The sequence below is a fragment of the Pollachius pollachius genome, assembly GCF_949987615.1.
Source record: "Pollachius pollachius genome assembly, chromosome: 1".
NCBI lineage: Eukaryota > Metazoa > Chordata > Actinopteri > Gadiformes > Gadidae > Pollachius > Pollachius pollachius.
Window position 1 is genome coordinate 45,398,812 of NC_136934.1, and position 23,958 is coordinate 45,422,769.

A 23,958-nucleotide genomic window follows, 5' to 3' on the forward strand; every position below is an offset into this window, starting at 1 on the left:
CACGATTGGTGTTAGCTCAATGAAGATGTTTTTTTGTTTGTGTTTTGTAAGACAGTAACATCAGGGTGCTTTTTGCTTGTTGACTTTATTGAAAAAAACCAACAAAAAACAAGATCTACATACAAAAGGTAATCCACAGGAGAACTCGATTACTTGTGCCAGGAACGCCTAACGTAGTTTAACTGCACGGCACCAGAAGCATGCAAAGGAAGAAAAGGGTTTGTGATTGAACTCCTGAAGCTGGAAAGGAAAGAAGTGAAACGGTTAACAGGTTCCGTGGAATGGTTGTATGTTTTAAAAGCATCGTGGTTTGTTGTGCAAGTGGCTTGGCACAGCTCACGTTTTGGAACAAAGCTAAATATCTCTCAAACTCAAGTAAAGCCAAGGCATACTGGACTTCCATCCAATACAATTATTAATTGGGTCATTTTTGTTTTGGGTGTGGGAAAACTTTTATAGGGAATGTCTAAGGCCGGTTTGGATCTTCTAAGGCAACCTAATCGTACAAAAAAAACAATTGTGTAGACGTGGTCCGACTGCCTTCCCTTCCAACACCACACACAAAATCCAAAGTCTTTCCCTACGGAATCTTATTCGGAATATCAGGCCACTACCAAGTAAGTGCTTAGTCTTGTGTAAACTATTTACACAAAAATGTAGTTTTAAACAAAGTTCGGCCCTATAAACATGGCACTATAAAAAAAATAAGTCCTTTGCGTCTGCGAAGCCTGGGGTTATTCTCTCTGATCTTTGCGATCTGCTTTGGTACATCATTTACAAAAACGGGAATCGGCCAAAAAAACGGGACTAGCACTAGTCGTGCTATCGAGTTAGCACAGAGGAGCTAACGACGCTAATCAGATGGCATCGGTGCTCTCAGCCAAACAAGGAAACGCAGATCTGTGGAATGTGTCGTAGCACCTGAAACGTTTGAACACCTGCGAGTGTACGTGTGTGTGTGTTGTGAGGAACGTCTCGGTTTGGTTCACACTCACACAGCCCCTCTGGCCTTTCGAAGCATAGCTTAGCTTAGCATAGCTTATAGTCTTGACTCAGGAATGATTGACAGCCGGGGCGTGGCCGCGGTTCCCAGATGGGAGCTAAGTAACGGAATACATTCTGCAACACCTGAGTTTCTTTTCCTTGGATTGCTTGCTGGGGGGGGGGGGGGGGGGGAAGCTTTGCGTGTCGTATGAGTCGTCATTGGCTCACATGATCAGATATGTGTTGTCTGTGTGGTGCATGTGGTGAGCGTTGCTGGTTAGCATTCATGCTAGCTCCATATGTACAATATATTAAGGCTGGTTCCTTGTGTCCACTGTGCTGCTAGTACTGTAGCTAGCGCCGGCTAGGCCGTGTGCTAAGTTGCTTAGCTTCAGCTATAAACTAGAATGAACAGTGTGTGGAAAAAGCTTATGGGTCAAGCTAGTAGCTTGCTGAACACTAAGCGGTTAAATAAGCTGGTTAGAACGATCAAACATTAACAAAACGGTTCCCCTGTCGCTGCCCTTCACTCCCTTTCAGTTTCATTTTTTTTTCTCCTTTTTAGTATTTTCTTGAAAAGAACTGCTCTCTACTGAACACAATACACTGAACAGTCTTATAGCCTCTCTATTTTTTTGCAACAAAATAAAATAATCAAAGCAATTTGTGTGTTATTAGGCTTGTTCACCGGGCGGCCATCTTATCTTCGGCATTCGGTTCCATTGCCCTGCTTGCCTTCTGAATCAGAACCATTGGTTCTGATTCAGAAGGCAACCAACCGTTGGTTGGTTCTCACCGCAAGGAAGGCGGTAGAGCACTGCGTTAGTTGTGAGAGAGGGCGTTGTTCCCAGAAGCCTCCTCGCGGTCACGTGTTGGCGAGAACCAAGGCAGCTCAAGGTAGATCCCACACGAGCACCCAGACGGCTCACCACACACCCAGAACAGAAAGGTATCTGGCCCAACACGGCCTTCATCTTTAGGGGCACTGGGACTGCTCGTGATAGTGGAGGGTGGAGGGTCGTGATTGAGGCCCTGCTGGCTAACAATGGGGGTTAATGGAGGCTGTGGTTCTTCCTGTTTTGGTGCCTTTTTCTTCGTTTTGTCAACCGAGACGAAAGACTAAAAGAAAGTAGAAAGAAAAATCCAAATCGTGCCGTTGAGACGAACGAGGGGGAATGCTGCTTGGCTTCAGGATCACAGAGCTCTCCCTCCTCGGTATCCACGGAATCACCAACCGCCAGATCGCTCCAACACGCCTCCCCTGGAGATCATGTTCTCCGAGTCTCTGCCAACGGTGGGCTTAGTGTCAATCATCCAGCGAGGGTGGGGGGGGGGGGGGGGGGAGGAGAAGGGGAAGAGAACATTCCTCCATCGTAAAGGCGGCGCTGCTTTGGTTAGACAGCAGAACGCTATAGGACTCATCTCCGCGTGACGAGTGTTCTTAACATTCTTCACTGGATACTTGGGGTCGCTGGGTCGGGATGGGTAGGAGGGGGACCGGACTGGGGGGCAGCGGGCAGCTCTGGAGGTCCACCCCCAGCTGGAGGGAGCTGGGCTCGGGTCTAGCTGCTGCTGGCGACGAGTGCCTTAGCGATGCTTCCCTCGCTGCCCGGGTCTGTGCTGCCGGTGTCCGTTGTGTCTGTGCTGCCGTCGGTGGCGCCTGCGCCCGCCGCGTCTGTGTCTTTGATTCGGATGGTGGGGGTGGTCGCCGGGGGGTTGCCGTGGAAACCGAGGTCAGTGTAGGACGAGGGGGCGACGGAGGAGGAGGAGGAGCAGAGGGAGGAGCAGAGTTTGACGGGACAGAAGGCGGAGCCCCGGGGGATGAAGTTGACCTTGTTTTTGTCGGGGCAGGAGAAGAGCGGGAATCCTTTGGAGCGGCTGGACCTGGAGGGAAAGACGGACGCACGGACAACAATGAGCCAACGCATGTACAGTAACATTTACATTCACGACCTCACATTCATCCCTCCGTCGAGCGGCAGGTGGCTCAGGAGGTACAGCGGGTTGGCTGGTAACCGGCAGGTTGCCAGCTCTTTCGATCCCCAGCTCCTCCTAGGAGGAGCTGGGGATCGAACTAGCAACCTGCCGGTTACCGGTGGCCGCTGGTTAGACTGTTGAGGTGTCCCTGAGCAAGACACCTGACCCTAACTGGGGGGGGGGGGGGACGTTAAGGTATGACCGTGTGTGAGAAGGACGGACAGACGGACTCACCCCAACTCCTCGAACACCTTGACCCTCTCGCAGCCCTCGGGCGGCTCCCTCTTGAACATGTAGCTGTTGTTGGGTTTGGGGGACGTGGCGAACTTCGGCAGGTCTGTGGACGACAACGACAACACCGGCTGTGAGCGTGCGTTCATTCAGCAGTTCATGGAAGACATTGAGCAAGTGATTGCCAGGTTATAATGTTATCTGATACACAAAAGAGGACCACACATTGCCAGCTATTCGCCAACCCGTTTCCTGTTCCAGCAAGCGCAAGCGGCAGGTCTGACGTCTGTAGCCAGCTGTGCTTTGCATAGAATGCTGCAAAGAACCTCATCTCTGCTTTGACGGTCTCCCGACGTGAGATCACCATGGAGAAAGCGAACTGGGGACCCTGGGCCGAACAATGGCTGGTGCGGGGCCAGACCCAGGAACGACCGGCCCTAGCCCCGTGGAGGAATTTGTTGTGCATACTACACAGCTCCGCTCCAATCACTCATTTCCTTCAATTGCAGTTGGCAGAGACATCAGGAAGCGCGGGACTAGGAAACAAAGAGGGGAACTCCTTTCGTTTGGGGGCTGCTGTGTGCACGCCCCACACACACAGGCACACACACAGGCGCGCGCGTCCTCCAGTACCTTTGTCGGCGTCCTCCACGGACCAGGGGCTGCCCCCCACCGAGCGCAGCCCGTCGGGGCTGCCGGGCCGGGGGGAGGGGCTGCTGTCGCTGCCGCTGGACGGCGCCTGGGTGTCCGTGTCGCGCGTGTCCCCGCCGTTGCCATAGCGATGCGGAGGGAAGGGAGCCCGGCGGCCGTCCATGACGTCCATGGCCTGAGAAGGGCGAGAAGAGGAGAGGGGGTGAGTGGGGACACACACACACACACACACACACACACACACACACACACACACACACACACACACACACACACACACACACACACACACACACACACGTCCCACTGTGTGTGTGTAAAGGGCAACCAGAGAAGCCAATAGCAGGCCAGATGGTGATGGCGTCCACCCTGTGAATAGTGTAATGTGCACACTGCTCTGTTTTGGCAATAGGATATAGCCGATTCAGACGACAGCCTGGCAAAGGTCTGGTGCACTGCTGTCTCTGATGCGTGTGTGTGCGTCTGTGTGTGTGTCTCACCTGTAGACTCTGCTCCCCGTCCTCCCTGATGAAGACGTTCTCCAGCTCGTGGTTGATGCCCTCCACGTGGCTGGGCACCCTGGAGATCAGGCACTTGGGCACAGACAGGCTTGAGGACATCGCCTTGGGCTGGGGCCACGCACACACACACACACACATGCACACGCACACGCACACGCACACGCACACACACACACAAGGTTATTTACTGAGGGACTGAATGCTATTATGGAACTACATTAGAAACCCACCACAAACGTCCTAGTTTGAGCGTAACTAAAATACATTTACAAAGAGTTATGCACACCAGTGTTTCCCATACACAGACCAATGTCTGGCGCAGCGCCACAGAATGAACACTGAGCGCCACAAATTGTTTCTGCTCTTTTTTTTATTTCTTGACGCGATTTTGAAATATAAACATCGTTCCGTTCATTCATCCCCGTATAGCACTCTTTCTCCCCGTCATTCTCGTTCACACACACACACACAGAGACAAGCGCGCATACATGCCAATGGTGCGCGGGGACACTACCACCTATTGGATAAACCCGCGTATCACTGATACATGCACACGCACTGACAGCGGATTCGCCACGCGCCTCCTCTCAACGCGCCTACAAAGGAAAACCCGAAGCAGCGGGATATTTGCGATTAATGTGAAATGCGGTTATAGTTTATATATATTACGGTGTTAGACCCCCAGCCGGTTGTGCCGGCGATTTGAATTCGCTCTGCAGCAGGGACTGGAGAACAGGAAGTGGGCCGGTCCATTTTGAAATGTATTTTGTGCTTGATTGCTCGATTACGTGAATGAGCAAACGAGAAATGCCGCCCCCCCCCCCCCCAACCCTGCCACCAGCGGGGCACCACACATTGCTACCTGGTCTGTGGGAAACACTGCATACAGATTGAAATTCATTTATTTTAGGATACTTAGGCAAAACTGTTTTATTTTATAGAGCATGGATAGACACAGGCAGCGATTGACCAAACATCTTGAAACTTTCACCTCATGGGCAGTAACATCAAAGGAAACGGGTGTGGGGAGAGACCACCATGGAGGAATAAGGACCGACCATGGCTGAAGTCAGCCACGGCGGGAGAGACCAAGTTAATTCACAATACACTATGGGGGGAAGTGGACTCGTCTGCAAGGATGCAGGACAGCTGAAGGAATCTACACATCAAAGGGGAGGGGAGATTGGGCCTGGCTTCAGTATCAGACTTTGTGGCTTCAGAGGCAATGCAAATGGGAACTGGCTTAACACCTCAACGAGAGAGAGGACGGGAGCTAGCTCTAGGTGCACTAAGGAGAACTTAGGCAAATACCCTTTAGATTGATATGTAACAATGTAAACAAGGTTATATAATGGTTACGACTGTTTTTTCCACAACAACAACAAATAGGTCAAACTACTTGAGGACTTTCACCATAGAATGAATAACGAAGTCCCGAACAATGTTCTTAACTGCAATCTGTCAATATTTTCCTAAGAAACCTTTCATAATTGAGCCAGTGAACCTCAAACAGTTTCTTTGGTTTAAACGTGGTAATATTTCTTACATGACAAGTCGACATAGTAATGTATGCCAATTTATGAAGAAGGACATGCATCTAGAATAACCTTTTTGCACTAGGTTATTTGTAACATGGGATTCTATCAGAGAATTAACATGTATGAGAGAGAGACAAGGAGATACACAGAGTGACCCACAGAGAGAAAAACAACCAGAGAGAGACATGACTCAACATGTTCCCTTAAAATGACTCTCAACTCCTGGTCCAAAGTGAATGTCATGGACAATTTCCTTAAAGAGCCAGTGAACTCTTTTCGTTGTCAACGTGGTCATTTGTCATTAAAGTTGGCGTGGGTCATCACCATGGGAATAACACGCCCCCCCTCTTTCCTAAAACTCTCAGCACAAAACACATTTTCTTAAAATTACATAGTGTTCGAATTCCATCTTAAACACCGAAGAACTCACCGGCTTTTTCCACTGCAAAACCTCATTATATAGACTTCACACATCAGGGCATAACTAATGGGCCTCCGGTCTACCGCTTGCTCAGGTAACGACTGTCAGGGGTGAGGTATACACATGACATGCCATTATCACCCAGTATAGAGTATATAGGGACAAACACCATGCATGGGTGCTGTGTCTCTAGACTGGACACACACACACACACACACACACACACACACACACACACACACACACACACACACACACACACACACAGTCGGACGAGAGGACTTTTACATGCAGTGTTTCCCCCCGCACTGTATGGTAAAGGCAGCCGCCTTAACAACACTAGGGCCCCGCCTTGACTACCAATGTATAACATTTTTAAAAAAAAAAAATTAAAAACACAAAACCCCCGTAGGGAAAGAAAACATACTTCCATCAGGTACAAAAAATAAAGATAAATAATTTATCGGTAATACTGTTCAAAAAAATAGTCGTTCGAACTGAAACCCTCACCGAAGACTGCAGGGCCACGAGCCAACGCTCTCTGACCACCTTGATTAAGACATTCTCTGGGGGAAACACTGACACGTGTAGTCTCTTTCTCAGTGAATGGAAAACCACCTTGAGCAATGCATCAGCACGTGAGGTCACAGAGAATGTGTGAATCCATTACACAATAATTCAGGTAATTAAAAACAAGAAAGATCCCGTCCACAACCTGAGGTTTCTGCCGACATTAATCCTAGCCCAGGGTTCCTCAGAAATACTACAATTTAAAAAGATGGTAAAAAGACAAACCTTCTGATATGCTTCAGAATACGATGAGGTCGCCTTGCTGAACCTGATATAGTTGTATTGTTTCTTTTTCATTTAGTTATTCCTTCATGAAAATGATGACCAACGTATTTTTTCTGATCGATCGGTAGAGCAGCATGTGAATGTGGAAGTAATTCAATTATTTGGGCACGTTGCAACATTTTCAGCCAATGACCACGAGTCATCGAATGGGCAGAGACCGGGAAGGACGTGACGCCAGAGGCTATTTTGGTGGGTCACTATTTGTTAAGAGTGCAGAAGGCTTTTTTCCAGTAATTTCAGATGCAGGTCATTAAGGGGTAGGTATGCAAGAGGTCGTCTTGTTTAAGTCGGTTTATGAATCCCGGTACATTTCCACTGGGGAGTCACCACTGCACTATGCTGCCCCCTTTTATTTGTTCCAAAACACCCAGTGAATCTACAAAATGGAAGTATGGATGATGATCCAAAAGTGATTTGAGTTCACCACATCCTGTCCAATGACAAGCAATGACCATGTTGGAATAAAGTCTGAGGTTTGAAAAAGGTCTATATTTTAGGCTGGAATATCTTTTAATTACTCCATCTTCATCCTTTAACAGCCAATAAAGAGCTCATAATTAATTAACAATTTAGGCAATATGTGGTATTTCTCAATCACTCTAAAGGGAATGAAATCCAAGAGAGTTAGGGTGGGACAAAAGGTATGAGCAAGGGAGGAGGAATGCTTGGTGATCCAGGGATACTTTACTCATTACTTTGGGAGTAGTTCAAATCAACTGGGTCCATAGAGATGAAATCTGTATTATTTCCTACTTAGATTGCTTCCAAGCTCTGACTTTTTGCCACAATTACGAAAAGGTTTAAGAGTAAATCAGTCGAGTTTCCATTGCACCGGTCATGTGTGGTGCAGATGGAAGGTAGTGCCTGCGCCAACCAAGTGCCGAGCACTAACAATCGATAGGCTCACCCATTCCATATGCAACAAAGATAGCTAGGATAAAATGCAGAGTTCTGTTTTTAAGTGCAAGGAGGTACAACTTACATCATGTGCCACGACTTACAACATACAATAAGTGCGTAAGAGGGGTGTGGGGGGAGGCTATACAGAGTGTAGGTGACTCTGAACAAGTGACCAGAAGCTCTTATTCAAGGTCTCTAACAGACTGTGCAAAACACAACTCTGGTGCAGTGACCCAGAAGCTCTCGTGACGTGCCCCTTCCACAGGTGTCTCCCCACTGTTTACCCCAGGAGCTGGGTCTCACCTGGGGCGGGCAGGCATTGCTGTACTGTGTCTGCTGGGACTGCTGTGGGACGCCGTGCTCCTTGTCTTTGCCCTGGCGGCTGACCTGCTTGCTGCGCTGGAGCTGCAGGCGCAGTTTAGCAATCTGCTGGAGGAAAAGAAGAGGTTATGGTTACAGGTGGCCCTGTGTGGGTACAGGTGTGGTGCAGGCAGGGGTGACGGGTGTGGTGGTGCAGGGTGCTTATCAAGTAGGTGCACAACAGGAAGCTAAGAGGCACACGTGGGGGCAGAGAGTAGTCAGGAAATGAAAGTAAGGGCCTTTAAATAATGTTTAGAGGTTTTGTTTATACATTCCATGCAAGTCAGCTTTATTTATAGAGCGCATTTCAAAACACAAGTGTGGTTCAATGTGGTTTACATAGGGTAGAAATATCAACTAAAAAGAGGCAAGGATCAAATTGATTCAATAAATAAAAAGGATCAAATTAGCAGCAGAAAGCAGAAGTAGAAGTTGAGACAATCAGCAAAAAATATAAATAAATGACATCCTTCCAAGAGTCCTGCCCTCTAAATAAAAGTATGATAAGCTGACTGATCAGTCAATTTATTATACGTATATTCAGTGACTCGGTTAGTGCACAGGCCTGAGTCCCAGACGCCTTCAGCTGGTATTTATCCTTTTGCTAACAAGGCCTCATTACCCAGCATTTAAAAAATACATCTGTCAAACATTTTAAAAGGCTTTACAACCCACAGAAAACATAGTTCATAAACATGATATAGTATAGCATAGTAATCTAATCTACTACGAGTAACAGAATCTATCTGATCAGTCAACGTAATGTATCGTCCAACTAACCGATAAACCTTAAGTTTATTCATGTCTGTGCACTTTATCTGTCCAGCTTACTCTACTTCTCCAACACTAGTCAGATCCTATCCATTGGCATCAACCTTCATCTGATGACTAACATGGGAAATTTAGAGGTCTGTTTCTGTGTGTTGTGGAGTAAGACGCATTAAAATTTTACGATCATGTTAGGGCGCTCGTGGCAAGCCAAGACGAGTGGACGCACATGCCTACATGAATGATTGCTATTCAGAGCTGGTAAATAACTTTCTGTAGCTTGACCTCTGACCTGCAATCCTCCAGCACTGCTGGCAGTGATTTATTTGACGTGTTGGCTCTGCGCTAAGCAAACCAAGCTCTAATCTCAGTGTTCCCTCGTATAAAATGTAACAATGTTTGTACACCTTCACTTCTGGAAGGCTCTTCATCAACTCCCACGCGAAGTCTGCAGAACCAGGCCACTATAGAGTATTGTTTTAATGACCAAAACAAGTACAGTGTGTGTGTGCTGGGGAGATGGAGGTAAAGTAGAGGGCTGCCTCTGTGTCTAAGCAAGGGTTAGAACAGGTTATGCCAAGCTTAACACAAGCAGTTGGACTATGCAGACAAAGGTGCAGTCTTTATGGCCAAAGTGTGTGTGTGTGTGTGTGTGTGTGTGTGTGTGTGTGTGTGTGTGTGTGTGTGTGTGTGTGTGTGTGTGTGTGTGTGTGTGTGTGTGTGTGTGTGTGTGTGTTCGTCTGGCAACAGAGACAGCCACTCTGGAGACAGAACTCCTCCACCTCCTCCTTCACACATGAAAGCCAGAGGATCCACAGGTTCACTCGTAGTGTGTGTACTGAGGTCACGCATCGCATATAATAACAAGTCCAGGCAGTGCTGCTTTGATTCCAGGTCACCACAACTTCCTTGTTATTGATTCAACACATCAGGGCAGTTCACTGGAACTGACCGGATAAACGCAAAAGATAGGCGCGCACACACACACACACACACACACACACACACACACACACACACGAGGGGGGGGAGAAGTCGTGTCAATGTCATGATCAGTATTGTTTGCACCTGTCAAGTTTCAGTTGCTTTCAGCTCTCTGGGATCCAGAGAGTTCGGGACTTAATAACTCCACACTTAAGCTCAGTAGTATCATGGCAAGGCTGACCCTCAGCCAAAAATAGATACTGGGTTCGATCGGCAAGTTCCACAGCCTATCTGGAGGGCATCCTTGAGCGAGACACCCTAACCTCAACCTGCTACTCAATGACATGCATCTCAAGTCACTGCTCCTTACTTTGGTTAAACTGTCTGCTGAACTAGCAGAGAAGAAGGTCCCCAGGCTGCTATGAAGCATCACTCGATTGGAAGGGGGGCCTTCTCATTGGTGGAGCCGAGGACGAGGGAGGGATGGGGACGGGGACGGGGGAGGGCCGTTACACCCACCAAACGACATCCCCACACTTCTTTCCAAAACAACACGCCGCAGCGAGATGAGGGGTTCTGGTAGTACGAGGGAGACGGAGGGAGTGGTTAAATTTAGCCTGCGGTCTGTGGAGCTGGAGGCCTAATAGCCGTGTGGTGGCTGGTGGTCGGCCACAACGCCTGCCTGATAGAGGGCCTCCGCAGTACCGCCGTAAGAAGCCTGACGTTTAGGGCTGACCTCAGGGCTGACAAATAAAACACATTTTCAGTGAATGGGCCCGAGCTCTGGGACTACAAAAACACACTCGGAGGAATAGATGAGTGTTTAGTCTTGATATTCCACATACCACCTGCGGTTGGATATGTGGGGTCACAGTGGCCAGTTGGAGCTACTCTAGTGCTGTCAGGCAGAGGCTGGGTGGAGATACGACAGTGCCATCAGACAGAGGCAGGCTGGAGCCAAACTAGCACAGAACCTGTGGTTGAATATGTGGGGTCACAGTTGCTAGTTAGAGCTAAGTTAGCCCTATCAAAGAGAGGCCGGCCTGAGATACACTAGTGTTTTCAGGCAGAGGCTAGCTTGTGCTCATTTTGTGCTAGTAGACCCATGGGCTCCAGGGTGGCGTTGGGGTTGGGGCGGTTGTCATTAAGAGTGTGACTTGGTTGAGGGCAGATTGTGTGGGGTAGCCTACCTCCTTGAGGTGGTCTGCACTGCCCCAGGAGGCAGATCGTTGGTGGGGACTCCCCTGGTCCAGAGCTTCGTCTATCCAGGGGCCTGGAGTCTGAAACACATGTAGATACAAGCACATTTAACACACGTACATAGTTAGATACAAGCCATTTGGCGGACACCAAGATCCACAGCGCACTACAATACCGATGTACTGGCAATACCAGTAGAATAACATTTCAACACGCGCACCTCAATTGAGTTTTGTAGAAATTTAAAATGTTCAAATGAAAAACAAATAATGAATTGGTAAACAATCAAAAGCACTACGAGGCATAGACAACATAAATAAACATAATTGTGATGCTTGCATGCTTCCATAAGTAATATGGAAAAGGTTTAACACGAGTACCGCGAAGCAGACCCAAATTTAGCAAGCAAAACTCCAAGATTTGCAATGCAAATTATTGTTGTAATCCCAGCTGAGTTTAATATGTCGAATCGAATGGTGGAACGCACAACAAAACAGCGAATGAGCATCCACTGCCAGCAGTAGAACTACAGGACGGTTCGTGAATGCTGAGCCCCAGTTCTCTGGCCCTCATCCCAAACCCAAAAAGGCCGCCCTGATAAATGTCAAATATCCAATGTTCTCCCCCACATAAAGTCAGTTCTGTCCGTGCACTTCTTCGGCTCCAATTACATAAACAGGGAAACGGTTAAGTTATGTAAATATATGCAAAAGCAGAGAAAGAACTGAGGATGATTCATTCAACGCCCACCCCCCCCCCCCCACCCCACCCCCCCCAAGCCCCAGCCCTCCTCGTTGGGGCCGTATCAACAGCAAGTCGCCTGCTCAAACAAATCCTCAAACGTCTCAAAGATAACAGCCACGTCCGGGGGTGCTGGCCCTCTTAAATGTCAAGGCCCCCGCAGTGCCTTGTGTCTGACCCCCCCCGCTGCATAGGGCGGCCTCTGTGGAGCTGCTCGGCGGTCTGCTGCCGGACGGCCCAGCGGCCAAGGGCCGTGATATGGAATACCCCCGTGTGAATAATGAAGAACACACGTCGGGGCAGCTTGGGCCGGCCTGTTGGCTCCCCCCCCTCCGTGGAAAGGACAGGCCTTTAAATGACTGCTTGTGCTCTCATAAAGACGCTACTGTGCCGGCCACGCTGCGCGGCAGATGTGTTCGCCGGCCGTGGGCTTTAACGTTTTTGTGTGCGCGCGGCTTAGGGCCCGGCCTGGGTTCTGTTTGAAGCGGCTGCCAAATGTGGACAGGCTTAGAGCCGGGGCCTAATCCGTGCATACAGAATACGCATGGCTGGAGTGGAAGGGGAAGGAGAGTTACCCCCATTAGATGAAGTGGGCTCTGTGCTTAACTGGTTTGGGAACTGCTGGTGTTCATGGTGCGTAAAAAGTGTGGTTCATATTTTGACGTTTTAAAGTGACAATCGTGAGCCGTACAAAGGAACAATGAATACATCCGGTTGAAGAGGACAGCCCTTATTATTGATACCAGTTCATGGGGAATAAGTTATCATTTATAATGGTTTGGCTGGACAGGGTCAGTCACCGTAAAACTAAGAGTGGAATTGACATGCCATCATTAGTTCGACCTGAACTTTGACCTTCTAGTTATAGCTCCCAACAGATTGCATGATTGGTCATTATTTGTATTTGTGTTGCAATTTTATTTCAGTTTCTGGGAATTCACATTCGTCTAATAAATTGCGTTACAATTCGCTAGCACGCAACAACACATTCATGTTTTGCTTTCGCAGCTCAGAATGGATTAATAACATTTAAATATCGTCTTTAATGTTTTTTCCCACCTACAGTGCCTCAAAAGTTGTGTCACATTGTTAACTGTAAAGTAAATACCGCGCGGGACCACAGGCTAGCATTCCTTATTGACACTGTGCCCCTGAACACATTGAGAGTCTGTTAAGAAAATCCCCCACCTTTATTTATATCGGAGGCCTTTTATCAACCCCAGTCTTCAACTTCCCTCCTCAATGTGTGCTTTCTAAGCCTGTGCGCCAGGTGTTGTGTCTGATAATGTTCTGTTGGGAGATAAAGCATGCATTACCGCCGCCTGCAGCGTGTTAACCGCGATTACGATTCCCACCCTAGGGGGCTGAGAGGAGGCTCAGAGAGAGACAGACGGTACGCGGCCCCGCTCCGCTTCAGAGCAGGAAGCAATGGCTCAGCTTCCGTACAATCGCCCTGGAATTCCTGTTGGTTTGTTTGTATTACATGCCAGGACAAGAGAAAGCCAAACACCGTTGCTATCGCTCGCTGTGGGCTCCACATGGGGAGAACATGCATTGCGGTCAGCTAGCTTGTTATCTTCTACGTGCTTGAAATTTCTCTAAGGCTCTTGATTACAGATAAAGCTTTTCTTCTCTCAGAGGTAGCTTTGTAGGTTGCCAATAGTGCTGCCTCTCCGAGTGAGTTGATCCTATAATTTACATTATAAGTATGGAACTGTTATCACTCAATTCTTATGGAGATAATAATAATGTATAGATGGATGTTATGGGAAAGTGTTTAACTTACAGTGTGGGTGTTTAAGTTAGTGTGTGTGTATAAAAGTTAGCGTGTAGTGTTCGTGTGTGTTTAAGTTAGTGTGTTTGTCTGTGCATGTATACGTTAGTGTGTGTGTGCGCGCATACGTGGGTGCGTGCGTGCCCCAGCCCACATGCTTGCACCAGCTCGCCTCTGCTTTCTGTATGTCAGTCTAATCTTCATAGATGTTGTGTTGTGTTGTCTAACCACAGGGCCCAGGGCCGGGCGGACCCAGAGCGCTCATTACCATATGTATGGGCCCTCTGCTCTTCAGGCGCCTCACAAAGGGAGCCAGGCGAGGCAGGCAGCGAGCGGGGGCCAGGTGGTAGGCAGTGCGATGCCTCCTCCCCTGCGCCCCAGCCCCGGGGACAGGTGCAAATGGCTTCACCTCCATGCCGAGCTACGTTACAGCTCAAAGGGGAGGCCGTCTTGAACTTGCATGCCGCACAACAAAAGAAGCCCCGAGGCTTTTGTCTGCCGGGTTCTGCTGTTGTTGTAGCCTAACAAGCCCGGCGCAGGCCCGGCTTGTTAGGAGGAAGTGCTGCCTGACTATTATTGGAGTGGGGAGGGGAGGGCTTTTTTTTGTGTGCGCTCTCGCTCTACAATTATATTGCTTGGAGGTTGTTGAACATTTTTCCCTTTCAGAACCCACACAGCCTTTTCCTCTCCTCACGTTGACGTACTTTGAGTGTCCTGCGTTCTGATGGTGGCTGGCACTACACCGGCAGGGCCCTCCAGCCTCTGTGTCCATTCAGCACGGGAATTATCATCTCAAGAACAATTAGCACACTGACACATCTTTGCAAATCTTTAGTCTCAGGGAATGGCGGTGCTTGCTTCCCAGTGCCGTTCCCAGTCTTGCCGGTCCCATGTAAACCCTGTTGTAATTATGGGCTGAGAGTTCTGTATGCAACTCCTTCAAGGGGGCCCTAATGGACCCCTCCACTTCCTCGGCACCAGACAAAGAGCTGCGAGGTGGTTGAAGGGTTAAAGGGACGGAGCCCATGTAAATGAGGCTCGGCGGCTCTGCCACACACACACACACACACACACACACACACACACACACACACAGTGCACGCTAACACACACACACAAACACGGGCTGGGGGGGGGGGGGGGGGGGGGGGGTGGAGTTGTGTCAATGTCATGATCATACATATTCAATATTCAACAATCCACACAGACTTGCATGAGAACACACACACACCCACAAGTGCATTCAGGGGTCAGTGCCATGGCCAGATTAGTGGGTTTCCATGTGCAGGCTGCTACCCGGGAAAGAAGTGGGCCGACCGCGCACCACAGAATCCATATGTAGGCTTAATGGAGTGTTATGATGAGCAATAAAGTAATAAGAACCAACTTAGCAGCCTTATTAAACCTACATCTGTACTGAGGAAGGGCTGGGAAATTGCAGAATACATTGCGTCAACGCTTTCAAGTTGTGGTGGCTACGGGTAGCCAACTTGCAGGAGTAATTCTAGCATGACCTACTACTAGCTCGGTAGAATGAGCAATTAGGCTAGCTTAGTAGCTTGAGCAGCTAGGCTAGCTTAGTAGCGTGAGCCACTTGGCTAGCTCAGCAGCATGAGCCCCTTGACTAGCTCAGTAGCGTGAGCCACTTGGCTAGCTCAGTGTCTTGAGCAACTAGACTAACTCAGTAGCGTGAGCAACTAGGCTAGCTCAGTAGTGTGAGCAACTAGGCTAGCTCAGTAGCGTGAGCAACTAGGCTAGCTCAGTAGTGTGAGCAACAAGGCTAGCTCAGTAGCATGAGCAACTAGGCTAGCTCAGTAGCGTGAGCAACTTGGCTAGATCAGAAAGATGAGCAACTAGGCTAGCTCAGTAGCGTGAGCAACTAGGCTAGCTCAGTAGTGTGAGCAACAAGGCTAGCTCAGTAGCATGAGCAACTAGGCTAGCTCAGTAGCATAAGCAACTTGGCTAGATCAGAAACATGAGCAACTTGGCTAGCTCAGAAGCATGAGCAAGTTGGCTAGCTCAGAAGCATGAGCAACTTGGCTAGCTCAGTATCATAAGCAACTTGGCTAGCTCAGAAGCATAAGCAACTTGGCTAGCTCAGAAGCATAAGCAACTTAGCTAGCTCAGTAGCATGAGCCACTTAAATAGTCTAGTTTAGCAGAGCATTAGTTGGCTAGTTCATTACAATTTACTTGATTTTTCTAAAGCAACTTTATTTTTAGATTTTTCTAAAGCAATTTACAGACACGTCATTAATGAGCAGATTCTGCATTTCATTGGATTTCAACCGCAGAACCTTATACCTAGGGGTAATTACCCTAACCACTCAACTATCCCACCTCACCTCCTCTCACTCAGTAGCATGGCAGCCAGGCTAGCTTCAGCATGACACCGCTTCAACCGGCCATGTTCCTCGAGTGAGGAGAGGGGAAATCCAGCTTAGTAATTCTTCCTGTGCACACAATAGTTTCATGCCAGCTCGGCCGGTACCTGAGTGGCTTTGTCTTTCATGCAGGAGGAGTAGGGCCCCTGAGTGTCCCGGGGCCACTGGCCTGTGAGGTAGGGCCCTGTGATGGCGTCAAGGGATGACGTCCGCAGAATGGCACTGGAACCCCGCACGTGGAACTTGGACCTCTCCACTGTGGATGGAGAGAGAAGGAGGAGGAAACGGAGGGAGAGAGTGAGAGAGGAGAACAGCAGCCATCTTGGTTCGGGCTCTGTCCTTTACGTTCTGCCAAGACACCCAAAATCCTGTAATGGATCAATGAGGCACCATCCTATCTTTTCTACCGGACGATGAGTTTAGGGCCCGAGGTGGAACCTTTTTGGGTGAGTGTTCCACTAAGGTTGACTTAAAAGATAACGTAGAATGCGAGTGTGCGATGAATCTGTAAGCAAAGCCAGATCAAGATTAGGCCATACAAGTAATAAACACTTTGGTTCTTGAGAGCTCCCTCTTCTTCCATCACTCTCGGTTGGACTTTTAAAAAGCATGGACCATTTCTCTAAGCTGGGAAGTATTAGTGCCGAGTAAATAACATGCCTGCGCATCGGGGCTGCAGGCAAACACGAACCACTGAGTCAGAGGATCTGGGCTGCATGTTAGAGGAGCAGTCTTCCGTGAGCCAGAGTAGTTAAGCACACCACCCACAACAGAACTCATAAACAACGACACAATGCACACCAACACCGCCTGCATCTACTCAACATTCCTGCTCGGACTCTCAGTGAAATCAAACCCAAACACACACACACACAAAAGGGGCACGGGGTAAGGAATGGGCGAAATGGGCTCCAACGCCAGGATTACGGTCCGTGTAATTAGTGAAAGCCCTGCAAGGGAAGTGTCTTGCCTTGGATATCAAAGCGAGTGTGAGGACAGGGTGAGGTTGCTTGGAGGCCTTTTCCGAAGGGGGTTGTCCCATTTTCCCCCCCCAGAGCAGGTCAGCACAGATGCCCTTTTTTTCCTACAAATCCAATCCATACAAGGACAGGATCAAGTGAGTCAGGTGGACCAGAGGAACAAAGCAGCATATTGTTGTGCTGATGTATTGTGGTGGGTTCAGCGACTGCGTAAGCATATGCACATAGAGGTGTCACCTTGCATGGTCTTTGCAAGGCACTGTGGTAAGGATACATGGCTCTTAAAGTTTATTTACTCTTGTTGACTTGGTGGACTACGCTAATCCACTGAGTGTATAGGATGGAAGAGGATTCCATTGTGGGGGTGGGTGCGTGTGCATGTGTTTGTGCGTGTGGAGGGAGTTCCTGTTTTAGGCATGTTAAATGCAAGACAAAGGCAGGTGCAATGTTACTGAAAAAACAGTTGCTTCGCTTTCTTTGTTGGTAAAGGGACAGATTATGGACAATTACTTTAACACTAAGGCGGATCCAAGTCCTTTCTATGGGTCTTCTGTTTTCGTTATGTCCTACAGATAATACCCTGTCCACTATTCTTTGAATTATGTGTTTGATAACTACAGTTAAAAGGTTTGGTTGGTTCTTGTCTTGCCATCAGTAAGTGACAACAGTCATAAAGGTACACAATATCCACATGGCCTTAACGGTATTTTGCTAAGCAAATGGGCTGCTGTGTGCCATCTTGCAAGTCACCTTGTAAACTCCACAAGTTTGTTTGTCTGTCTCGGGCCACTGCTACAAAACACACATTGACTGCAGACTGCGGGGATGGTGAGCATATCTCCAGGCCCTGAACTCCACAGGATAGGAAAACAGTTTGAAGGAACCTCAAATAAATCACCTGTACTGTAAATCATTTACAGTTAAAGCCTGTATTTCTGATTATGATAGTGCTCTGAATGTACACAAAAGGGACAGTTTTGTGAGACTTATGTCCAGTGAAGAGGGCTGGGTAGAATTACAGATTCTTCTTCGAGTCCTAAAGTATTACGCCCCGAACACATGGCCATGTTTGAAAAGATGCAAAATAACGTGATTGAATTTAAGTCAAAAATGGTACTATTGGAAGCGAGCGAAAAATGTAGCCCACTACATTCATTCTCTGTTTAATACAATATGATTATTTGATTTATTTGGCTATAAGGTATGTGGGAGAGGGAGTCTGCCTTCATGGGAAGAGTCTGTTCAGCATGAGGCAGCCTGCCTGTTTAACCACTGTGTTTCAAAGATCACACACACACACAGCGTAATTAGATCCTGCAGCAGCACGAGCCAATTGCAGGAAACGTACTTCATCAATTGGGACGAGTTGATTGTTTTCTCATTTGCTGCTACTCTGCAGTTTAAATGGGTGACAATGAGGCAGGGCAAATTCAGCACAGCTGGCACTTTGATGGTGATGGGGTGGAGAGGCTGGTGGGGGTTTCATTGTTGCCATGACAGCGTGGTGAGAGGATGATGACACGGAGGTGAACCTCCAGGTCATGTGGTGGAATGTCAGCCCATCATTTTAGAAATCGCTGTTTTCACAACCATCATCTGGGCCACTTTGTCTTAACCCCACAGCTCAGGGCCAGGTGGGGAAAGATGCAGCAATGAAGTGCATGTCAGGCCAGCCAATCGCTAACTTAGTACGTAGAGTTGCATTATGGGGCAAGGATTGTTTGAGTTCCAGCGGACCCGGCCTGTTCCATCAAAGATTGCTTCTCCATTCTTTATTGGTTACTTGCTGCCCTGAGAGAATCTTACTGTTGTGATGTTGCACATGCTGTGTTTACGGTATCATATCACAGGGTTTTGTTACTTCTCTTGGGACTTCCACCGTAAACATTATGTCAGGGATCGACGGCGAGATTCAAATTTGTGTTGTGCAGTACATCATTCAATAACCCTGGGAAACTCCAGCTTAAGTTTGTATTCACAGAGCAAAACAATAACACGGACCATGTTGTCCTTGTTAATACAGCTGCATAACGTTTACAGGAACATAAATGGATTATCAGGGATATCGTCAATAAATATTAATAAAAAAATGTTGTTTTTGTAGCAAACTTTATCGAATCCATGTTGAGGTTAATCCAAAATCCGAAGTACAAACAATAATTGTTTGTTAATTTGTGTGACAGTATTACTAATTCTTAACACAATCTGAAATAGTTGTTGAGGGAGTACCTGGTCTGAGTTTTGTTTGTTTTGACCAGAAGGTCAGAGTCATACAGGAGACTCCAATCTCTATCGTCACCTCTTCCATGGGATACTGGTCGGGTTCAAAGGTCACTTCTTTTCAGTCGACTTAGGAATTTGGAGAATTCTCCGGTCTACTCTCTCTCTCTCCCTCTTTAAAAGTCAGCCAACCATCTTGTTTTTGGTGATGTGCTACTCTCCTTGTAAGCGAGCCGTCTGGGTGGAAAACCAGCAGAGGTTCACTGTGAGTTCTCAAACACGGTTAAGCGTGGTAAAAGCCACAGTAGACAAAAGAGGTTCCTGTGCTGTGTGGGGCCACCCGTTCACATCGGGCCCCATGCGAGTGATGAACCTGAGGAATGCGAGCCACGTTGTAACAGCATTGTCCTAAAAACATTATCCACTTCAAATTAAAAGTACACTCAAAAATAACAACTCAAAGTTAGAGTGCAAAAAATGTATCCGATGAAAGGTAGATAGAGACAAATAGATTGATACATATCGATAGGAACACTGATTGCTGATGCGACCCAAGGGTTGACTCAGAGGCTAATATAACAAGATGCCAGAGGTCACATTGTGGGCAGAGCGCATAGCTGTTGCAGGCTGCAGTCGTACACACTGTGGTAAGCGCAAGCACAATCAGACTCAGCATGCCTCCAGCCCTTCACTGGGAGAGCAAAAGCTGTATTCAGACACCTCTGTAGCGACACATTGCTCAGACACACGCCAGATGGTAGCTAGCTGCCTGCGTGTTTGACCCTGGTTCAATAGAGAGCACGGGGGCTTACAGAAAACAGCCATTATTCTCCAATGGAGAAAGCCTCCATGGATGTGTGTGTGTGTGTGTGTGTGTGTGTGTGTGTGTGTGTGTGTGTGTGTGTGTGTGTGTGTATATTGTATGCATTTTCTCTCTCTCCATTTCTCTCATATTTCTACACAGAAAGAGAGAGCACTCAAAAGAGTGAGAAAGAGAGTGACACACACACACACACGAGAATGAGTGTTTAGAGAAGTCAGTGTGGCAAGTCTGGGAACAGCCTGGGGCTGATTTAGGCCAGGGTGGAACTCCCATATCCTCCCAAGCGGTCCGTCCCCTTATCACCCTAGCGTCAAAAGACACCTGACTACACCGCATTGTGCCTCTCAGTGGGGGAACACGGTCCCTGGACGACATCCCTGCCAACTGGTCCCACTCTTACGCACCACCCCCTTTAATAAATGGATGATAGGCTGAGAACTCGGCAGATATTGCTTCCACAGGTTACCCAACAAACACCTGACAAACAAGTCCATTACCAAGAATAATAAGCACATTCACAACATTGTAACTAACACGCTTCAATCACTTCCCCGACGTGAGAGACACGTTGAATCCATTACCATGAAATGACAGTGTTACAACACGCATATGAACAACATTATAACTCACTTTTCAGTGAAGTTCTCCTTTAAAGTAGTGACCCAGTAAAAAAATCTTTACCTCTGCAGACGGCCGAGTCGGGGGAACCCGAGTCCTTGTTTTCGGGGGAATGTCTTTGCTTGCCATTGGCACCAGAGTTCAGTATGGGGCTGGCCGGATTCGACATGCACGTACTGTTGGTTCCTCCTCCGACGGAGAGGGTCTGGGTCTGGGTCCGCTGGGTCGGGCTGCTGCTGCGCCCCCCGGGGCTGAGGAGCTGGTAGGGCACCGTGGCGCGGAGGGGGTGCAGGCGGCAGGCGGAGCCGGGGGAGCCCGCCGTGCTGCGTCTCACCCGGGGCTGCTGGAGCGAGTTGCTCGGGGCGGACATGGTGCTTTAAAACGTTGTTTTTTTTTAACTTACAACCCGTGTCGTCCCCGAAAACGTTTTGTTTTCCAAAGTTGTCGGTTGTTCTGTCGGAAGAGAAGGAGGAGACGGAGAGACTGGTTAGGAGGGGGAAGAGAAGGAGAAAAGGAAAAAGGTTACCGTGGCTTCCTTTTAATTTTTCAAGCTCATGCGGCCGAGCCGAACCGACAGCTAGAGAGAGTACCCGCTCCGGGGGAGACTGTCGCTTACCTGGGAAGCACTAAACCACGTCCCCCGTGTCCACACACATGATAAATACAACTTTTAAAGTGACTTCTTCCACTCCTGTTGTGTATAACGTGCGTTTTTCAGCCTCTCCCGTCGTCCTACCTTCCTCATGACCACGCACTCTGAATGACAGTTGGATCAGCGAGGCTACTGGCTGACGCTGAGGGGCGGGCCAGACTCTCCGGTTCTGACCGTGTGGTTGGACGGCGTGGTGGTACAGTAGCGTCCGTCATTGGTGAAGCGCCGACTACGGGCAGCGCTTTGAGCCAATCGATACATTCGATGGATTATAATATATTTAGGATGTATGCATATTTCTGTATGTTTAGTGACTTGTCCCTTTAGAAACTCGTACGTTTCTTTTTAGTTATTAGTTAGTTATTTATGTATTACAGATAGTTCATATTTGTCAAAATGTCGCAATCCATTTAATTGAGCCACAGTTAGCTAATGAGCATATATTATATAAATATAGTTTCAAGTAAAATAGACCTGAAAGTTTCCTTTCCATAAATGGAAAATTTATAAACAAACCATAAGTACACAGTGCAAATCACCTGCTAATATAATAATGTGGAGTTTAATGAGTTCATGCTTGAAATATAGTTTTCCCCAAAAATAAAAAAAAGTTTTTTTATAATTACATTAACCCTACAACACAGAAAGTAAACATCTGATGGTGGACCACAGAAGGGCCATCTGTGTGTTTGTGTGTGTGTGTGTGTGTGTGTGTGTGTGTGTGTGTGTGTGTGTGTGTGTGTGTGTGTGTGTGTGTGTGTGTGTGTGTGCGTGCGTGTTAGCATGCATGCAACCGACAACAATAAAGCACAAGCGTACAGTGTAAATCTGCATCAGACTTCCTATTGAGTAAGCCCTCCAATTTGTCACTCAGGATTTATCCACCAAGCGAAGACAAGAACACAGCAGAAGAAGAAGAGGGGACGACTCTTGATCAACTCGCGTCTCCCAGAAGAAGAAGAAGAACCAAAGAGAAACTGCTCGCCAATTTGTCAACCTCCCTCTGAAGTAGTTCACAAAAGGGCAGCAGGCCCATAAAGCCCTGCCTGGCAGACATGGGTGGGGGGGCCGGAGGACGAGGGGTACAGTAACCTCCCCCTACCTCCATGACTAAGTGATTTAGCTAGCCCTGGTGTAGGGAGGCCTCCTCCATTCACTCCACAATGGCTCCCTGGGAGTGCGGTGATGAGGGGGAGAGAATGGCCATTGAGGACGCCGCGGTCGCTCCGCCCGCCGCAGACGGCGCCCGTCCTCCCGGAGATACCGCTATGCATATCTTTGGGGTGCAAATTGGGGACCTCGTCCCCCCCCACCCCACCAACACCCCCAGCTGAGGGGGCGAGACGGGGGGGCCGAGAGAGTGAGTGAAAGAAGGGAGTGTGGTGTGTGTGTGTGTGTGTGTGCGTGTGCGAGCGGGGTTCAGGCTGTTCTCTCTCGCCCGCTTTGAGTCCATGGTGTTCCGGCAGCTGAGGGGTCTTTATGGAGGCAGAGGGGGGCTGTGGGTGTGTTGGGGGTGTAATCTGGGGGCTCCTTGTCACTGTGCCCAGCAGCTGCTGTTTTCTGCAGAAGCCCATTCATTGACCACAGGCCTGGAGTGGGGACGTGAATGCATAGACCACCCCCCCCCACCCTCACCCCACACACACAAACACACACACACGCACGCACCAACCAACCCAACCAACAAACCACCCACCCTTGCTTCTTCTCTTCGTACTTTTCTCCCCCCCCCCCCCCCAAACACACATGCACACGTGTGCTACCAAAGCTCCCCCCCCACACACACACTGAACACACAATCAAAACGAATGGAAAGACTTTTTTTTTCACTATTACATTAATTATAAATCATATGTATGTAATTTGTCTTAGTTATGTTTGTTGGTATTCACTGTATGTATTTCAGCATGCATGAATGTAGTTAATAGTTTGTATTTATGCAATATGTAGTCATTAGCACACGGCAGAGTGACTTGGAGTGAATTCAAATTTATGTCATTAAAGCAGCCTAGGTAAGACTCAAGGGTTGATAAGAGATTAATAGAGCAGAGAGAATTTGAAAGTGAACCCAGAAGACGCCCTCGACTCCCTCCCTCTCGCCGATACATGAGGTTTAGTTATAAATTCCCGCACCTGTGATTGACAGGCAAGATTCAACTCATTGATAAAATGTAAATTGGCTACTCAAGAACCAGGCAGTTAACTTGAGGAATATATTCTCACAGCACTCACCCTCTAATAGCTGACTGATGGCTATGCCATTTCTCACAAATGACACTCAAATAATAGCTCTTAGATCTTACCTAAACCTTTTAGGAACAGGTAGGGGTTAGGTGTCTTGCTCAAGAGCATCTGCAGGTAGACTACGTACATAGTTGTTAGAATTCAGAACCCTGTGAATGAAGGACAAAATCTCACTCATTGTGATAAACTTCTT

The 23,958-nt window shown here is 48.1% G+C and overlaps 1 protein-coding gene across 2 annotated transcripts; it reads right to left on the bottom strand.

Moving 5' to 3' along the window:
- Window positions 1-66: 66 nt before the first annotated feature.
- On the bottom strand, window positions 67-21,619 carry glcci1b (glucocorticoid induced 1b). Of its 2 annotated transcripts, none has more exons than XM_079752625.1 (9): window positions 21,486-21,619; window positions 20,933-21,322; window positions 16,336-16,484; window positions 11,321-11,410; window positions 8,382-8,504; window positions 4,344-4,472; window positions 3,826-4,018; window positions 3,196-3,298; window positions 67-2,868 (listed from the first exon to the last, which is right to left on the bottom strand). In XM_079752625.1, exons 2-9 carry the CDS (start codon window positions 21,237-21,239, stop codon window positions 2,547-2,549), a joined length of 1,416 nt encoding a protein of 471 aa, XP_079608751.1. In that variant the 5' UTR covers window positions 21,240-21,322; window positions 21,486-21,619; the 3' UTR covers window positions 67-2,546. The 2 variants fall into 2 exon arrangements, with proteins under 2 accessions (XP_079608751.1, XP_079608750.1); XM_079752624.1 differs by having other exon boundaries at window positions 8,382-8,507.
- Between the last annotated feature and the right edge of the window lie 2,339 nt (window positions 21,620-23,958).

Excerpts from the sequence above, each read along its gene's own strand:
- glcci1b (XM_079752624.1), bottom strand. The coding sequence starts at position 21,239 with ATGTCCGCCCCGAGCAACTCGCTCCAGCAGCCCCGGGTGAGACGCAGC. Across the intron at positions 4,473-8,381 it reads GCAATGCCTGCCCGCCCCAG|CCCAAGGCGATGTCCTCAAG; the intron begins GTGAGACCCAGC and ends GCGTGGCCCCAG. Across the intron at positions 4,019-4,343 it reads ACGGGGAGCAGAGTCTACAG|GCCATGGACGTCATGGACGG; the intron begins GTGAGACACACA and ends CGCCCTTCTCAG.